This window comes from Colletotrichum godetiae, assembly GCF_030913485.1.
Source record: "Colletotrichum godetiae strain CBS 193.32 chromosome Unknown BDP55scaffold_20, whole genome shotgun sequence".
Classification (NCBI taxonomy): domain Eukaryota; kingdom Fungi; phylum Ascomycota; class Sordariomycetes; order Glomerellales; family Glomerellaceae; genus Colletotrichum; species Colletotrichum godetiae.
In genome coordinates, this window is record NW_026851268.1 from 645,530 (window position 1) to 661,940 (window position 16,411).

General features: G+C 51.4%; 6 protein-coding genes across 6 annotated transcripts; 3 read left to right on the forward strand and 3 right to left on the reverse strand.

The window, feature by feature from the left end:
* Positions 1–3,691: 3,691 nt before the first annotated feature.
* On the reverse strand, positions 3,692–5,280 carry BDP55DRAFT_715478 (uncharacterized protein). The gene is made up of 3 exons (XM_060578307.1): positions 4,902–5,280; positions 4,337–4,845; positions 3,692–4,280 (listed from the first exon to the last, which is right to left on the reverse strand). The coding sequence occupies exons 1-3, from the start codon at positions 5,118–5,120 to the stop codon at positions 3,797–3,799; spliced, it is 1,212 nt and encodes a 403-aa protein (XP_060429815.1). The 5' UTR covers positions 5,121–5,280; the 3' UTR covers positions 3,692–3,796.
* A 2,301-nt stretch (positions 5,281–7,581) lies between these two features.
* BDP55DRAFT_631995 (uncharacterized protein) lies at positions 7,582–8,342 on the forward strand (the record flags this gene model as incomplete). The annotated part of the gene is made up of 2 exons (XM_060572361.1): positions 7,582–7,888; positions 8,083–8,342. 2 exons carry the CDS (start codon positions 7,582–7,584, stop codon positions 8,340–8,342), a joined length of 567 nt encoding a protein of 188 aa, XP_060429816.1.
* Positions 8,343–9,412: 1,070 nt separating this feature from the next.
* On the reverse strand, positions 9,413–9,862 carry BDP55DRAFT_631996 (uncharacterized protein; the record flags this gene model as incomplete). Its single annotated transcript, XM_060572362.1, has 1 exon — positions 9,413–9,862. The coding sequence occupies one exon, from the start codon at positions 9,860–9,862 to the stop codon at positions 9,413–9,415; it is 450 nt and encodes a 149-aa protein (XP_060429817.1).
* A 1,494-nt stretch (positions 9,863–11,356) lies between these two features.
* BDP55DRAFT_663809 (riboflavin transporter MCH5) lies at positions 11,357–13,134 on the forward strand. Its single transcript, XM_060574908.1, has 3 exons — positions 11,357–11,869; positions 11,926–12,500; positions 12,559–13,134. Exons 1-3 carry the CDS (start codon positions 11,462–11,464, stop codon positions 12,986–12,988), a joined length of 1,413 nt encoding a protein of 470 aa, XP_060429818.1. The 5' UTR covers positions 11,357–11,461; the 3' UTR covers positions 12,989–13,134.
* A 126-nt stretch (positions 13,135–13,260) lies between these two features.
* BDP55DRAFT_631998 (uncharacterized protein) lies at positions 13,261–13,887 on the reverse strand (the record flags this gene model as incomplete). The annotated part of the gene is made up of 3 exons (XM_060572363.1): positions 13,261–13,296; positions 13,320–13,640; positions 13,684–13,887. 3 exons carry the CDS (start codon positions 13,885–13,887, stop codon positions 13,261–13,263), a joined length of 561 nt encoding a protein of 186 aa, XP_060429819.1.
* Positions 13,888–14,918: 1,031 nt separating this feature from the next.
* Positions 14,919–16,097, forward strand: BDP55DRAFT_715480 (Alpha/Beta hydrolase protein; the record flags this gene model as incomplete). Its single annotated transcript, XM_060578308.1, has 1 exon — positions 14,919–16,097. One exon carries the CDS (start codon positions 14,919–14,921, stop codon positions 16,095–16,097), a length of 1,179 nt encoding a protein of 392 aa, XP_060429820.1.
* Between the last annotated feature and the right edge of the window lie 314 nt (positions 16,098–16,411).

Below are 16,411 nucleotides of genomic sequence, written 5' to 3' on the forward strand. Positions count from 1 at the left end.
GACGGCACGATGTGGGGCGCATGTTACATCAGGAATCAGGATAGGAAAATAAGGTATCGCCTTCATTGCCTCTGGGTGAGCATAGAGTCAAAGTGTTCAAGTAAATCACAGGTAGCCGGCCTACCAAATGTCTTTCATTTTCTACTATCATGACAACCACACAAATAGATCCCGATGATCGTATCAGCTTAACCCCAAGGCCCTACCAACCCTAATACACTTCTGAGCTCTCTCTCTCGGCAGAGAACTAGTCAAGTCATCTGCCTGTAGTCGCACTTCAGTCATGTCAAAAAGCCGAGAATCGTATTAGACGATCACTCAGGAGAAAATGGCTTCCGTGTCATGTCGGAGCTGAAGGAAAGCAAGTTGTTCTCCTATAGAGTTAGTCCGACCAAACAATATTCTATAGCATGGGCTAGCGGCTATTGACCGAGCTACGCAGACTTAGCTATCATACTCCTCCAATCGTAAGATAAGGACCGCAGAAGTGCTAGTTGGAGTATATGAGTCTAAGGCTCAGCGGCCTTGGCGGAAAGACACACGGCAAAAGACCGCCGAAATCAATCCTAGAGCTAAGTGAACAATTCGGCATCAAGAGGTATGACACAAGGAAGCGCCGTGGAGGGACAAAGGCTCGAAAGACCGTCGATATTGAAACTCATTGTTGGGCACTGAACAGAGTTCATCCTCAGAAATACCAGGAAGGGCATCGCCGAACTCACAAACCGCAACCCAACGAGGAAAAATATCTCCCACTTAGTAGGTAAATCCGGATCGGGAAGTCGCAACGAACAGCCTCAAAAGGTTTTCTTTGAGGGACTTCTGTAGTTGTACTGAAAGTTGTTGATCGAGATACTGCGTCATGCAAATCTTTCAACAGAGTGTAGACCGCATCTTCGGCATGCTGTAGTCGCCAAGCCTTGGCAATTCTCCCAGAAAGTAACGAGAACGAGGTCGATGTGGGTCGAGCGAGTGATTATGTACGGGAGCAACAATTGAATCCAGACAATCATTACCGGTGACCGGCGACCTGCCGCGTGAGTTCACCCCGGGATCCATCTTCGGCGAAGTCGCTTCTTAAACGGCGAGTATCTAGCTGCCAAGGCGGCAAAGACTCAACCCCCAACGGACATTACCTCATGCATCTCTCACCATCTGCAGACTGTGGGATACCGAAGCCATCATCTCATAGCCTCAAAGCTTACTGCGCCAGTGGCTGATGGGGGGGTAAAATTTCGTGGAAAGACTGTGCCCATCTGCCAGCGAACCCTAACCTCCGACAGGCCTGTCATATGTCTCCCGCGAACTCCCGCCACGAGAACCTCCGGCGTGATAGAGACACCTCGTAATCAACCCTTTCGTGGATCGTCTCACCGAATCCCTCACAGTAGCCAAGGTCCGGCCGCGCGAGTTTATACCTGCATCAAACTCCCACAACCCAGGAAACATTCACCGAAAGAAACGCTAGTGCCCCCAACGTGATCCTGGCTCTCATGTTTCTCTCGCTACACGAAACGAAACAACATGAAGAAGATTCAGTCTCTGAACCGTCCTACCCGAAGGAACGAACCGAAACGGGGCAAAACACCCAGACATAGTGACAGGCTACAAGTCGACCAAGGGATGGACCTGGCGCCTGTCCCGATCCAACGAAGGAGAACCCCCGTACACGAAAGCGATAAGCAAACTGGACAAGGGTTGGATGGAAGCGGGAAAGTAGACTCATAGGCTCGCAGGAACCCCACAACGGGAAGAGGGCGGATGCGTTGCAAGCTTATTTAGCGCCGAGAAACGCCCAAAGCTTGTTCTTCCCGCACAAAGGCGAGCAGATTGAAGGGGGGAAGCCAAGGGAGTATGTGGTACCGGCTTGGCCTTTGCTTGGCGGGTTTGTTCTTAACTTTTTGCAAAGCTTCTTGACAAACGGACGAAAAGGGAAGGGGAGGCCAGGGAAACGACAGGGAAAGCGGCAGTCAGGCAAGAATAAGTCGAGACCGCTTCCATGGACACACTGCCCTTGCGCGATTCACGGCGCCAATGCCAAATTGTTGATCATCGGTTGCCGAGTGGATGGTTCCTGAGATTCTTTTCCAGGGAGCACCTCGTTTATCACGCAAGAAGGTGTGGGGTGGTGTCGGGTCTCATCCCTTCTTTTGCCCAGGAGAGAAATATTGAAACATGAAACAAGGGGGAATTCTCCTCGAGATGCACCAAACGAGTCAAACATCGAGAAACTCCGCGGCCAACGTTTCTTCTTCACCCGACCTGGACGAGGAGGTGAGGCGGGGTAATAACCCGACTGACTGTTACGGAGGCTGACTCTAATGAGATAGGATTTAGATCTCTAGCCAACAGAATCCCACGGATCGGGTCTGGTGATGGTTGAACAGGCTGTGGAAGGCGCGGTTAAGGCGGTGTTCTAGTTGTTAACATTGTGTGGTTTAAAGATTCCCAAACTTAGCGCATTCGCTTGGACGTATCCTGCCCATCGAAGGGAGAAACATACCCTCTGAGGAGGGTGGAACGGGTGCTTCAACTGAATAGCTCTTTTATGAAGAGAAGTGTGCAACAATTGTGCAAAGGCATTCCATTTCCTTCCGCATGATCCAGTCCGAGCTCTGCTGCGCGTGCGTACTTCCGCGGGTCTCCCACAACTCCAGGCCAGACACCGCACACACTCGTGTCCGTTAAGCAAGTCCCATCGAGATGGGATGCGCGTATGGACTGATGAGTAAACAACATCAGCCTCTGCCAGTCCTGCAACACCGTTGGCGACTTGTCGTATGGCGGGTAGATGGATGACGCCGAAAATCATTGGATGAAAAAGGTGGACGGTGGGTGGACGAGTGAAAGGGACGGATGAAGAAAGTGGACGTCAGAGATGGACGGAGAAATGTACAATTTGGGAAACACATGTAAGCAGGATAGAAAGGAGTGTCCCAGCACGAGATATGCAGCCCAGTGAGGAAAACGCGGAGAGACCCGCTACAGCCACACACATCGTCGAAATAAGCTTTCGTAAGGCCTCGCTAGTCAAACCTGTGGTCTCTTCGCCCTTGGGTTTACCCTGCAAGATCTCCAAGGGAAGTAGCCCAGCAAGCTTCTAGGTACTCGAGTATCCGTAACACACCTTGGCGAATTAGACCGAAAGTCTGCTCTTCCTTCTGCCCCCTATCCGCGGCTACAGCACCTGCCAATACGACAGTCTCGTTCCCTGAGGTGTTTGGCCTGCTCCCGAAGCTGGAAAAGTTGTGTGGGCGCGTGTATGAGAAACGGAACTCTGCTCATTTTGCGCTTTCAAACCAGTCGACATTTGGCGCGTCGATTTCGGGAGTTGGTTTTCAGCTTTCAGAATCGAAAGTGTCTTTTTGTTTGTTCTGAGTTGACTGATTTCTTGGGATGCTGACTGTCGGCATAGCAAGCGATTGGCTGAGTCTGCTTGTTGTTGCTAACAAGCTGCCAAGTCGCGCAAAATTGCCACTTGGTGGTGGTTCAAACCAAGGAATTCTTGGCTCCCCCAAGCAGTTCGTCGATCACAGCATCGTGACACAGCTTGGCAGGAACACCAAAGATTGGAGATAATGATGTTGGTATTTCATAATTCATCGTATACATGGCGCAGTAGTGTGCTTGCGCCTGAATGTCTATCTACTTTCCCGGACTTCTTCATGTTATTGTTGTTAGAGTTGTTTTTGTCGTCGTGTTTGGCTGCTCGAGGACGTCCCCATATCCTCCACCCAAATGCTCGATGTGGGATGAGCCCGAAAGGTATTAGACGTGTTCGCTTTGTTGTCCAAGATTACATCCGATTCTTGTCCTTGACCGGGTCCTCGAACATCCAAATGTTCGTACTTTCAGGTCTTGCCTTGCCTTTGCTGGATTGAGCGTACTTGTCGATGGGACTTGGGTGAGCCTTGTCGGGGCTCCTGATCTCTTTCAATTCCAAACCAACAACTCTCTCGAGGTCTTTCGCCTTGAAGTCCCCTGTCATCGGTGTCCCGTCTTGGCGCCATGGTGGTGTTTCGTACCATAAGTCAGGGTGCACCGTGGAATTCCGCCGGTGCTTGTTGAAGAACTTGGGGAACCACTGTCGCAGCTTTGCGACTACTCTGTTGAAAAGCTCTTCGGCTAGTGGTCTGAACCCCGGGATAGAAAGCGCGATGAGGGTGGCGCCGATTTCTGATACCTCAATTGCGAGAAGTGGGCTGTAGATCCATGACTGGTCAGGTTGCCATTGTCCGTTGATGACCAAGATAAGGCGGGCAATTGAGATCGCAACAACGCTGCAAGAGTTTTAATTGATGTACTTTCACACAGGCATCAAACTGGGTAGACTCACAATATTCCAGGCAAGAGAATGCAAGCAAGCTGGATCTTCCTCTTTCGTGTCATTTCCAACATCCATAACATCGCTACGGGTATCCCGAAGAGAACAAAGTCGCAAAGCAAAGACACCGCTGAGTTGATCCCGTAGACGAAGCCCCACGGGAGGCATTTGTACTGATTAAACTGTGACTGCCATTCGTAAGGCCATATTGCTGTCACGGGAAGACAGTGGAAGATGATGAGAAGCATCTGAGTGATGTAGCCGGCGATGAGAAATAGCGCCGCTCCCTTGATTGCGAGAAGGAATCTGCTGTGAACGCCGCACACGCGGTAGTAGAACGCTAGACCCGAGAACCGGCACACGAATAGCGCGCTTGTGTAAATCAGATGGGCGGTGAAATCGAGAATTTCAGTCTCTTCCAGTATGTCTTGGGTCATGACGAATTGGATGAATTCAAAGTGTCGACCAGAACCGATATTGATGAGGATGATGCACAGTGGAACGAAGGCTATGAACATTGCCTGATGCCATTATTAGCTCTTGGAAACTCTCTAGACACGTCGCGCACGCCGCTCACCATTGATATCACTGCTAGCGTGTCGTCTATCCCAAAGCTTTTCCGCAGGAAGAATCGTGAAAAGGCGCGACCATTGACAACCACTAATGTGAGGGCGAACATGAAGATTGAGGCATCCATTGAAGGCCCGTCTCTATCTTCCTCCAAGTAGGCGAGGCTGATTTCCGGTGGTACACGACCAGCCGCGACGGCCGCGGCGGCCTCTGAGTCGCCCAACATTGTGCTGGTGACCGTTGAGATGTTGACGATCTGGCTGAAGTTGTCATGCGGGAAGGAGAGATGTGCATCCTCAACGAGCAGGAACAAGAACGCACAAGGCCTCGGACGACAAAGTGCTTCCCCCCCAAAAGCTTTATGTTATTGCTGCACCTCTCTCCTTCGCCTCTTGCAGCGGAATAATGCAACCTTGCATCTTGAGTTGGGATCTGATCGGATGACACAGATTCCCCAACTCTAAACCCGGCAGGGATTGGCAACGGTGTACAAGATGGTGTGGTGTGCCTGGCCTGGGGAGTGAGGCTGCCAAGAAGGTTGGCGCTTGTGTCTGGACTGAAGAAAAGCTTAGGAAAGCTTAACTCGAGCGTTTGTAACCACTGTCCGTGCCATCGGCAGTTGGCGGGTACATTGTTGCAATTGAGCGTAACGGCGACGCTTGATGTCATCTTTCTGGAATGAAATTAATTGATGGATCGAGTTTTCTTCTCCGTACGAGGCCTCATTGTCAAGTAATCTTGAGTTCCTCAAGTGGTCTCGAGGTCGTTTGCGGATCGGGAAGGGGAGAAGAGTATTGCGATGTGATATGGAACCATCAAATGTCTTACAGACTGTTGGTGGTATTTCCCGTCAGCCATTGCCCACCTGGTCAAAGGTCGCGATTTGTGAACAAAGGGTGGAAGCCAATCGGGAGATCACGTACACGATCTTCTCGGACTTTCCGTCAATGGGGAGTGACTTTTCAAGTGGTCAAATCCCGAGTCTGAGAGCTTGTCACGCTGCAGGGGTCCACCCATCTTCTAGATCAAGTGTTCGTTGCTTTGACTCCAGGGTGTCGTCGAAACGGGATAATCGGTACGTAGAAAAGGGCAGCCCAGAAGGTTTTGTTCGTTTTTGCCCATTAAATCTGTTGCTAAGGGTCAATTTGGACAATTTCCGTTGATCCTTCCAGACGAGTCGTTGCCGCGGCAGATACTGACATGGACGTCTTGGTCCTTTGTGCTCGCGCCACGAGGAACGGTCATTGGCCGTTTGTACAGCGCATTGCATGAGCTCTCTCACTCTCTCGTGTAGTATCAGACGAGAGGACCATTCGTCTCGAACGTCTCAGACGAACAGCGCTAGTGCAATTAAACTGAGTCCAAGCAGCACCGAACAACGAAAAGAAGCCAAAAGGCTTTTGCTGCCCGTTACTGTTCTTTCTCAAGATTCAATGGAGCCCGAAGTCGCCGTTGAATATTGGTGGTTCGCGGGCTCCGAGTCGACCGTTGTCTGGTCTCAGTGGGCAAGAAAAGAGCCTGGTTGCCAAAAACACTGAATCTGAAAAGGGCCAGGCTTCCGAATACGGGAGTCAGGACATCGGGACATCAGGCTGGAAGCTGACTCTTGCATTGCGATCGGTGCGCACTCCCGTACAACGATGGCCCGACAGCCTTGTCTTCAGGAGGAGAGGCCCGCCGGAATATTTGGTCGGCCTCCGCAAAACTCCGTTGCTGGTCAATACGGTACTCTGTGATGATGAAGCCTGAATAGGCACAGCGAGTCTGTCTTTCGCATTCGGGTTCAAGGTAAACTTAAGATGCGCCGCTTCCGATGCCATTACGGTGAGTCCCGCGTCGCGATGCTTTCTGGTCTCAGGCAAACGGAGCGATCGGCATGTTGCTGAACAACTTGTAGAGACTCTTCCGATGTAATCGCGTCTTGTTTGTGATCTTGCGACAAACGGTTTTATGCAATGGTCTGGTATGTTTCCTATTCAACAATGAATGATTACAATCATGTCTCCAAGTGGCAAAAATGGGGCCAGCTTACCTCTCTGACGTCTTACCTAAGCCATCCGCTACCTTAATGGTGATCACAAGTAGCTCTCATATAACGCTGCCTTTTCCTTGGATTGTGTCCGTACTCTTGAAGTTGAGCCCGAGCATAGATGGCTCGTTGAGCTAGGCGGCGGAGGAAGTCGAAATTGAATGGGGACGAAGAGATGATGTCAAGTGTTGAGGTCGCACGAGCCTGGCTTTAAGCAGAAAGAAAAGAACTCTTCTGCTGATGCCTTCCTTAATAGATGAATTTTATTATCTCATTATCAGAAGGAGAACATGAGGCTTGTGGGTGAACATCTCAATGGAAGGTGCGACCTGTTATCCATTAGTCACTTCCTTCCTACCTAGTTGGGGAAAAGTGAAGCTGTGGATCTTACTGTGAGGGCCCGTGCTTAGTAGTTGTTATTGCCCTTACTCTTCCTCCTGGCTACGGGCTTATTTAGTACACGGCTTCCTTTTCTTTCTATAAGTTGCCTTGTAAAAAGGCCCTCCTTGGCCCAATTTTGTATATTTCGGCCCTTCTTTTAGTAATTTCAAGTCTTCACAAGGTAGCCATAGGCCTCACGCAGTGCAGCACGTTCAAGGTAAGTCTCATAACGCCAATCATTCTATTAAATACTGTGAACTCATCAGATGTATTACAAATGGCCGACATTGGACCCTTCCTATCTGGCATTAAGCCTGAAGACATCCCTATTCCGAGTCGAGAACTCAGTCTTAAGAAGTATCTGAAGTTTCCGGGGCTCGACATGCCGGAAGTCGTCATCACCGAGCAGAACCGAGGTTTCGTCACTGTCCTCGGCCTCGATCAAGACCTCCTCGTCCCCGGCTTCTCAGACCTGCCTGTTGAGCCTACCAGTATGCAGTCCTTTGTCTCTTACAAAGTTGAGCATCCGTTCACCACCGTCTTTGGGGTTCTCTATACAAACAAAGACATAATCATGGACTGGCGTCAGTCTTGAACAAGGTTCAGTGACTCCTTGCCAAAGATAATCAGTCTTGGACGACAGAGTTGAGCGTCAACAAGATTCGGGATCTTATCCAGCAGTTTGCCGATTCGCGTATCAACTATCTTTAGAACGCTCCGGACCAGAAGCTGCCATGCTCGGGTGATCGTCAGGACTGCCGATTCTTCAAGTCAATAGACCGATATATCGAGTTCAAGGTGGATAAGTCATCTATCTCAGACCCACTTCAGTTTCCGGCAAAGCATCAATGGATGAATCGCCATCGACTGAGAAGATACCATAGTCACCAAGATGCCGGCCCTGCACACCCAGCACCTGCTCCGCCAGCCTTAAAGGCTCCTATGGCTCATATGGCTCCTATGGCTCCTATGCTATCCCCGGAAGCTATCATTGCTTTGATTGCTACATCTCCATCATTCTGTCGAGTTCGGCGTTAGTCAGATCTTGCCTTTGTCATACCCTGGACACTTCTACGTCCCACTCTAGCTGTTATTAGTGGTTGAAATACACCGCCTGGGCAAGCCCTGAAGGGAATTTGGGTTTTGTATATGAACAAATGCTCATTTCCCTTGCTTTTGATCCTTATTAGCTACTTCCTTTATGTCTCCTGCACAAAAAATGAAGTCTCGCACGAAGCGTAATCCGGGCCCTGGCTTGAGAGGCTACAATTAGCAAGAAAAGAACGAGCGAGCTCATTAAGCTCTACGCCAATGACCGGAAGGATCCATAACCTCACCAACAATGCTAATCCGAAGGTCCCAATAGTTCGATCCTCTTGTAGTTCCAGGTGAAGCGTGACTGGGTGGATTTGAATCAGACAAGGACTTTGCTGGGACGCGCACACACGGTTGAAGGGCAGGCGCCATTCTGTGCCGACTTCTCCGCTTGTAGATATTACCAGATGGTTATTTCCGGGGTAGACAGATGTTCTTTATGGAAAGTTATGGTAGGTAGACTAGGACAATTGAGATAATGGGGTCTTGGTTCCTTTGCGTCTTGGGCAATTCATGTTTGCGCCGTCTCTTGAGGTCGCTGAAATACAGATACCAAGACCATCCAGCAGGAAAATAATCAAATTCATGTGCACCTCATTGTACGGATTACGGAATGGCTATGTGACTTTTTATCTGTAGTCTTTTGGCTACGGTGGTAGCTGCAGAACCCCTACCAGTGCAGTGGATGAAGTGTTCATGTTTGGAGTTAACAGTGCAAGATGGGCGTGATGTTCCCGCCGTGGTTCTATCACAAATAAGAAGGAACAGAGGTGTCTCTTTCTTTGTGATCTAGTCGCAATGATACTTGTGGGAGTGCTGAAGCAATGAAGACACACATACTACACTTGCTCTATGCGTTGTTGGACCTTTGTCAATGTGAGGCACGTAGTATCTTTGTTCATACCCTAGACCGCATTTTGGCTAATCTGTGAGAGTTACAAGTCGCCGTTGAGCGCTAGCTCTCCAAGCAGCAGGAAGCAGTCAGAAGCCTCCTTCCAGAAATCCAGATTCCCTTAACGTCTGGGCTTTCTTCCCATGGCCTCAAGATAGGGGTTGATCCTATCGTAGATGGCGGCTTGGTGGCGCTTGCGACGCCTATCCTCCTCAAGATCGTCCATAGCCTTGTCGTAGGCCGCACGCTCTTCAGGAGTGGCCTGAATGGCTCGCTGAATGCGCGCCTTCTGGTCTTTCTCCTTCTTCGCCTTCTCGGCCTTATCCTCGGCCTCCTGACGCTTCGCCTCCTCAATCTGAGCTCGGCGGCCCTCCTGAATAGCGGCATGGCGTCTCTGCATCTCCATTGCCTTCTCCCCGTCGCCATGGTGATCGCCCTGGGATATACCCTGGGCAGCGGCGGCATTGGTGTTGCCGGCGGTAGGACCAGTAGAAGGGCCCTGCTGGCTATTGGTGTTCTGGTCCATCTCGAGAGCGGTAGCGAGATTGGCGGAAGGCGCGTTGGAGGACATCTTATCGCAAGATTTGGCTGGTCTTCTACCTCAAAATTAGCTTGGGATGACATATCATCTGGCAGGGACGTCTTACCTTGACTCTGGCGAAGAGTGGTTTAGCGGTATGGCTGGGTCAAAGTCGGTAGACAACGGTCTTGCGAAAGTCAAGATGAGTATGGAAGACGGTTCGTGGATGAAAAGCCTTTGCGGGGGAACGAGATGACTGTGAAGCAGAGATGGTGGTAGAAAAGATGGAAGTGGACAAGTGTGTGTGCATGCGTGCTGTGGGGAGAATATCTAGGGGTCGAGTCGAGCGATCATACGAAGGTGAAGATGGCTCACACGGCGGTAAATATAGGGAAAGAGGACCCGGGGCGCTCAAAATCGCGCTATGGTGAATGATTAGCAGTAGGGCTTAAGCCATCCGGAATACAACTCCTGAATACTCCCAAGAAGCTATCCTGGATCTCCCCACCTTAGGTGCGCTGACAGCATTCACTTTCCATGACACAGCATCAAGTTGGAAGGTGCCTTCCTCGCGGTCCGAAATGCAGCCTTTCTGCATTTCCAGCTTTCATTTCGAATTATGTCCGCGCTTCCGCCTGTAGTATGCCATGTATTGAAGCACAAGTATCGCAAGATGGAACACATAAGTAACATAGCTGTGGGAGAAGTTCCTGGGATCCAGGAAAGACATTACGACGACCCTTGGCTAGCATGACCCAAACGACTGCATGAAAGCTCAAATCATCTTGGGAAACGTATTCCAAGTTGTTTTGGTCAGGAGTAGTCGAGTGGAATTGTTTTCATGTTTAAAGTCCGCTGAAACCTTTATTTCTTCCTAACCGGTCCTTATTCAGGAATTTCCCAGCTTCATAGCAGCAGCACAAAGTCGGCAGATAAGTTGTCAGCGTCCGATTACCTTAATCTTCGCTGCCTCCCTCCATCTTCAAAATGTCTCGGCTTTCGGTAATATTACGGTTACTGAGCAATTCTAAATGTACTCCGTTCACGAGTAAATTGGGTTGTCCGCTCAGACAGACACCAGGAGCATAACATCTATGCCATACCCAAGGTCAACCTCTGACAGTAGGAACACAAGACCGGTTTCCAAGATCAGCAATTCAAAGCCAACCCAAACGTGAAAGAGCGAATACAAACCAGGCATTGTCCCAATTGCAACGCTGATACCGAAAGCAACGGGACTATTCCTTTCTTTTTCAAACCTCACAGAAGTCTGTGTTTGTCAATTTCGAGGCCGAGCAATCACGTCATCCTTGGTCGCAGATGTCTTCCAAGACCACGCTTACACACTGTGAATGGTGGAAATACGTTCACCCCAACAAGCCACTGAACCAACAATAAGTTAGGTAATAGTTTGCATCGTACGGAGTACAGAGGATCGCCATCCCCAGACCCCCCACAACATGTATCCACAAATCTTCTCCGGATTCCGCTCTTGCTTAAATACTTAAGACTCCGTTTGCCAGAATTAGAGTTGCCAGCAAACGATGCATCCCCATCCCATCCCGCCGGCTTCTTGGGGCAAGCTGCAGTATCTTTACGCATAGACGTTTTCCGAAGAGTCTCCCCCGCGTCCCCGCGTCCAACCTGTAGATGGAGAAAGCGGCTTCCTCGGAACCAGGGCCCGAGACCCGCCAAATTGCTCCCGAACCCCACCAGCCAGGCCGGTTCGAGCAAAGGCGCGTTTCCTCCGCATCCCACCCCCGCACGGATCTGGAGAGCCATCCCGAGCAGCTAGCGGCTACTGCGCAAGGTCTCTCGACAACGACATCCGTAGCTGACACCGGCGCGAACCCGGATACCTACCCCGAGGGCGGGAGGCAGGCTCTGACTGTGCTATTCGGGACGTGGTGTGTCCTCTTCTGCACGTTTGGCCTAGGGAACAGCATCGGCGTTTTCCAGACGTATTACGTCAACGATGCCCTTCGCGAGTATACTTCCTCCACCATATCCTGGATCACCAGCTTCATGCAATGGACTCTCAACTTCATGCCCATCATCGTACGTCCTTCTGAACGACACTCCTACAGCCAACGGCCGACTGACTACAAACCCAGTGGGGATTCGCCTTTGACAAATGGGGCCCGCGATGGCTACTCATCGGCGGATCAATAATCTACATCTTCGGCGTGATGATGGTCTCCCTAGGGTCCAAATACTATCATTTTTTCCTTGCCCAGAGCATCGTCTGTCCCATCGGCGCCAGCGCCGTGACGAGCGCAAGTATGTCGTGCCTCGTAACATGGTTCCACCGCCGCCGCGCTACAGCTTTCGGAATTATGATGTCCGGGTCCTCTGTCGGCGGCGTCATCCTACCCATCATGATCCCGCGCATGATTGACACCGTCGGGTTCCCGTGGGCGATGCGTACTGTCGGCTTCATGTTCCTCTGTCTCCTTTCTATCGCGTGCTGTACCGTAAGATCCCGGTTGGAACCGCAAACGAAGCCCGTCGATATGAAAGAGTACTTTCGCGGCATTCGGGAGCCTACCATGATGTCGACGGTTTTCGGTCTATTCTTGGTCTTTTGGGGTCTCTTTATTCCCTATGCCTTTGTTATTCTACAAGCCAAGGCGCAGGGAATGGACGATGGCCTGGTCATTTACTTGCTGCCTATCATGCATGCCGTAGGGTACGTCCCAAAATCTACCTCAACAACCTCAAAGAACGCCGACTGACATCCCAACCAGCTTAGTAGGGCGCGTCGTCCCAGGCCTCGTAGCCGATAAAATAGGCCGCTATAATATCATGATCATCCTCGCCACCCTCACCGGCATCGCGTGCCTAGCCCTCTGGATCCCAATCAAGAGCAACGCCGGCATTCTAGTCTTCACAGCGGCCTTTGGCTTCCTCTCGTCGGGCCTGACGTCCATCGGACCGACGCTAATTGCGCAGATATCGGATATTCGAGAGATTGGCGCCAGGACCGGTACCGCTTTCGCGTTCCAGTCCTTTGGCGCACTTACGGGGAGCCCTATTGCGAGCGCGATTGTCGATGCGCGTGGAGGGGATTATTTGGGGCTGCAGCTGTTTTGTGGTTTTTCGATTTTGGCGTCGGCGGGTGTGTTTGCTTCGGCGAGGTATGTTCAGGCTGGTGGGTTTGAGCTTAAGAAGGTTTGAGGGGCATGTTCACGTAGCTGCTATTTTGGGTAGGGCAGCATGAGATAGACGAGCGAGGTCACTGAATCATAGACCAAGGCAGAGACAGATGTACCGATAGAAACATCAGCTTTTGCTACTCATTACACAGATGAACTCCAATTGCGATTCTCCAACCTCTGATTGCCGTGATCCCCAATTCTATGTTTGTCCGATGGTGCCAACAAGTACAACAGTGAGCCTTCCATCTTTCGTCATCGAGATATCGGTATCAGGACGTTGTATTCGAACGTTCAGTAGTCGGGGATGTTGTGCTTCTTCTTGTACAGCTCTGATCATCAGCAGTCCACACCATGTCCGAGCCTCGAAGGCCCTCGAGCCCGTTGAGGTCGTTAACCAAGTAACCGAACAGGAGCTTCTGACCATGGATACTGCCACGCTGCTCGGCCTCCTCGGTCTCAATCACGGCGTCAACCGCGAAGTCGACCAACTGATTGGACAATGCGGCGACTACAGCGGTGCTTGAAACAGCGATGTTCTTGACTATTGCCTTTTCAAGGTCCTCCTTGGCCTTCGCGTGCTGCTTCATGACCCTCTCGAGATTAACTCTGAGAGTCATGAGCTCCTTTTGAGAGTCGTGGAGAGCCTTCATCTTCTCGTAGTTCTCGCCAATCTTGACGACAAGGTTGAGGTCTTTGGTCATGAGGGCATCGCACAGATTTTCGGATGTGCTTCATCGCGACAGCCTGAGGGTAAGAGGCGGACAGCGGTCCCAAGAGGTTGGCAGTGGCGGCTGCGAACTGAGCCAGTCCAACCTGAGAAGAGTCTTCCATCTGCGCGGACGAAGCTGGGGCGGAAGTGGTACCGACAGAAGTAGCGGTAGCAGGGGGATTGGCATGCATATCACCTTGGGTAGACATGGTGTGCTGGAATTGAAGGTTGTTTAGAACACAAGTGTACGAAGAACTGCCATAGAATCAAGAGAAGAACAGAAACTCAGAAAATGGAGCTCTCTGTATCTGACCTAGGTAGCGGGGGTCTTGGCTCAATGATAGATCAAGGCTTGAGAATTGACGCGGAGCAAAGCGCGTTGGTAATATTGGCTGATGACAAGGTGAGAAATTGCCCAGTCTGTACGGCCATCTGGAAATCTCTTGGATCCGAAATACCCTCAGCGCACAGCGCTCACTCCTTTTTCCCCCTCGTTCTTCCGGACTTGATTGATCCTTCAACTTGTCTTTTTATTTGATGGTCTGCCAAAATCCTCCATGTTTTTGTTGTCTCTTGTTCTATGCGAACGGAACTCTGACGACCCCTACCCCTTAGATCCAAATCCTTCCTCCGAGTCGACAGCACATGTGAGTTTTACCAAAGTCCCATCACTTGCAGATGCGCCCCGAAGAAACGGTCCGGGGCGTGGGGCCAACCTTACCTAAAAAGCCAATATCCCCGGCCCGTCATTTCCTTGGCTTCTGCGCGCCGAATATCCACCTCCCGAAGAACCTTCCTCCGTCTTGGCGTGCGCAGATGGAACGTCCGCTTGGTGTCTTGCCGAATACTCCCTCAAACCAAAATCCCGACGGTCCGGATCGCGTATCTCGCCATTGGACTTACTCCAAATACGAGACGTTCCCGCAGAAGGATACGCTCGCTCTCGCACCACTATCAGCACCCTCAGACTGAAGCCGTGGTTGTGGATCGCCATCTCCACGGATCCATCCCGCCAATGTAACCACATCTCCGCCCCTTGAAGAATTCCTCGAACCAGCAATCTCAACGAATGGATCCATCAAGGGATCTCGGTCTTTGAGCGGCCGCCCTCGGAACCCCCAGTCGACAGCCCAGGTCATCACCAGATACTTAACAGCCACAGCCCCGATCTCTCCATGCCGCAACGTCGCAGTCGATCCGTCTCCCTCAACCATCGGCCGTCCCCCCTCCCTCCGCAAAGATGGTCCGCCTCTCGCTCGCCTCCGTCCTTTCCCTCAGCACCGTGGCTGCACAGGCCCTAGCCTCAGGGAACTGTACCGGCGTCGACGCAATCAGCACAAAATGCACCTCAAAAGAAGCCGCCCACACCCGCGACTTCTTCTACGTCGGAGGCCGCTACATCGAAACCACGTCAGGCAACATCACAGTCGACCAACTCTACGTTGAAAAGCTAGTCCCCGTCACCACCAGCCGCACCCGCCGCCGTAGCAGTGTTACCACCACAAAGCCCATCATCTTCTTCCACGGAGGCGGAACCACAGGTGTAACATGGCTCAACACGCCCGACAACCGCCCGGGCTGGGCAACCTACTTCCTTGGACAGGGCCACCCGGTCTACCTCGTCGACATAGCCGCCATCGGCCGATCCACAGAAAACAACCTCGCAAACTTCACCATGATCGCCGGCACGGCGGCCGAGGGTGTGGAGAGGGGGTTTACTAATGTCGAAGCATACAACGCCTACCCACAAGCCATCCTCCACACCCAATGGCCCGGCACCGGACAAAAGGGCGATCCGACGTTCGAACAGTTCAAAAAGACCATCCTTCCGCTGTCCACGAGCTGGGTTCCTCAAGAATACGCCCTCCGCGCCTCGGGCTGCGAGTTGTTGTCTCTGCTCGGAGAGAAAGCATACCTCGTCTCCCACTCCATCGGCGCTCGCGCCCCGATTCTGCTGTCAAATGATTGCCCGGAGTACATTGCGGGTAACATCAACCTCGAAGGCACGACGGTACCGTTCTGGTCGTTTGAGAGCCGCTCCGCGACGAATGCTTGGGGTCTGACCAATACCCCCATCGATTACGATCCGCCTGTTACCAGCGCGGCGGAGCTCGAGACGAAGGTTGTGGGGAACGATACGCTTGCGCACCGGAGTTGTTACCGGCAAAAGGAGCCTGCGCGCAAGTTGCCCAAGATTGCGAGCGTGCCGTATTTGATGATTACGACGGAGGCTAGTGTGCACGTTACGTATGATCACTGTACCGTGGATTATTTGAAGCAGGTTGGCGGACAGCCGGATTGGATTAAGTTGGGTGAGATTGGGATCCATGGGAATGGACACTTTATGCATTTGGAGAAGAATAGTTTGGAGATTGCTGAGGTGGTGAACAATTGGATTCAGGAGAGGGAGGGCGCATAAGGATGCAAAGGAAATACAGCAAATCCAGAGAAAAGAGAAAGATGGCTGTCGTTGAAAACAGTGTGACCGTTTCATACCCTACCTCCGAGCCTCTCAGACGTGGTCTCATTGTCTCTGTAAGATGATAGTGGAAGGAGAGTTGAGGGGGGAAAGGTTTCACAGCGCTGCCAGACTTCGTTTCGCCAGTCCCATCAACCGAGTTGACCAAGGAGTCCAAGAGGGCAAGTGTTCGACAGCTAGCAGTGGACTTGTCACAGATACCTCGAGGTAAAAGTAAGGGTTCAAGTATGACCATCAATGCTTTAATTCTCTCT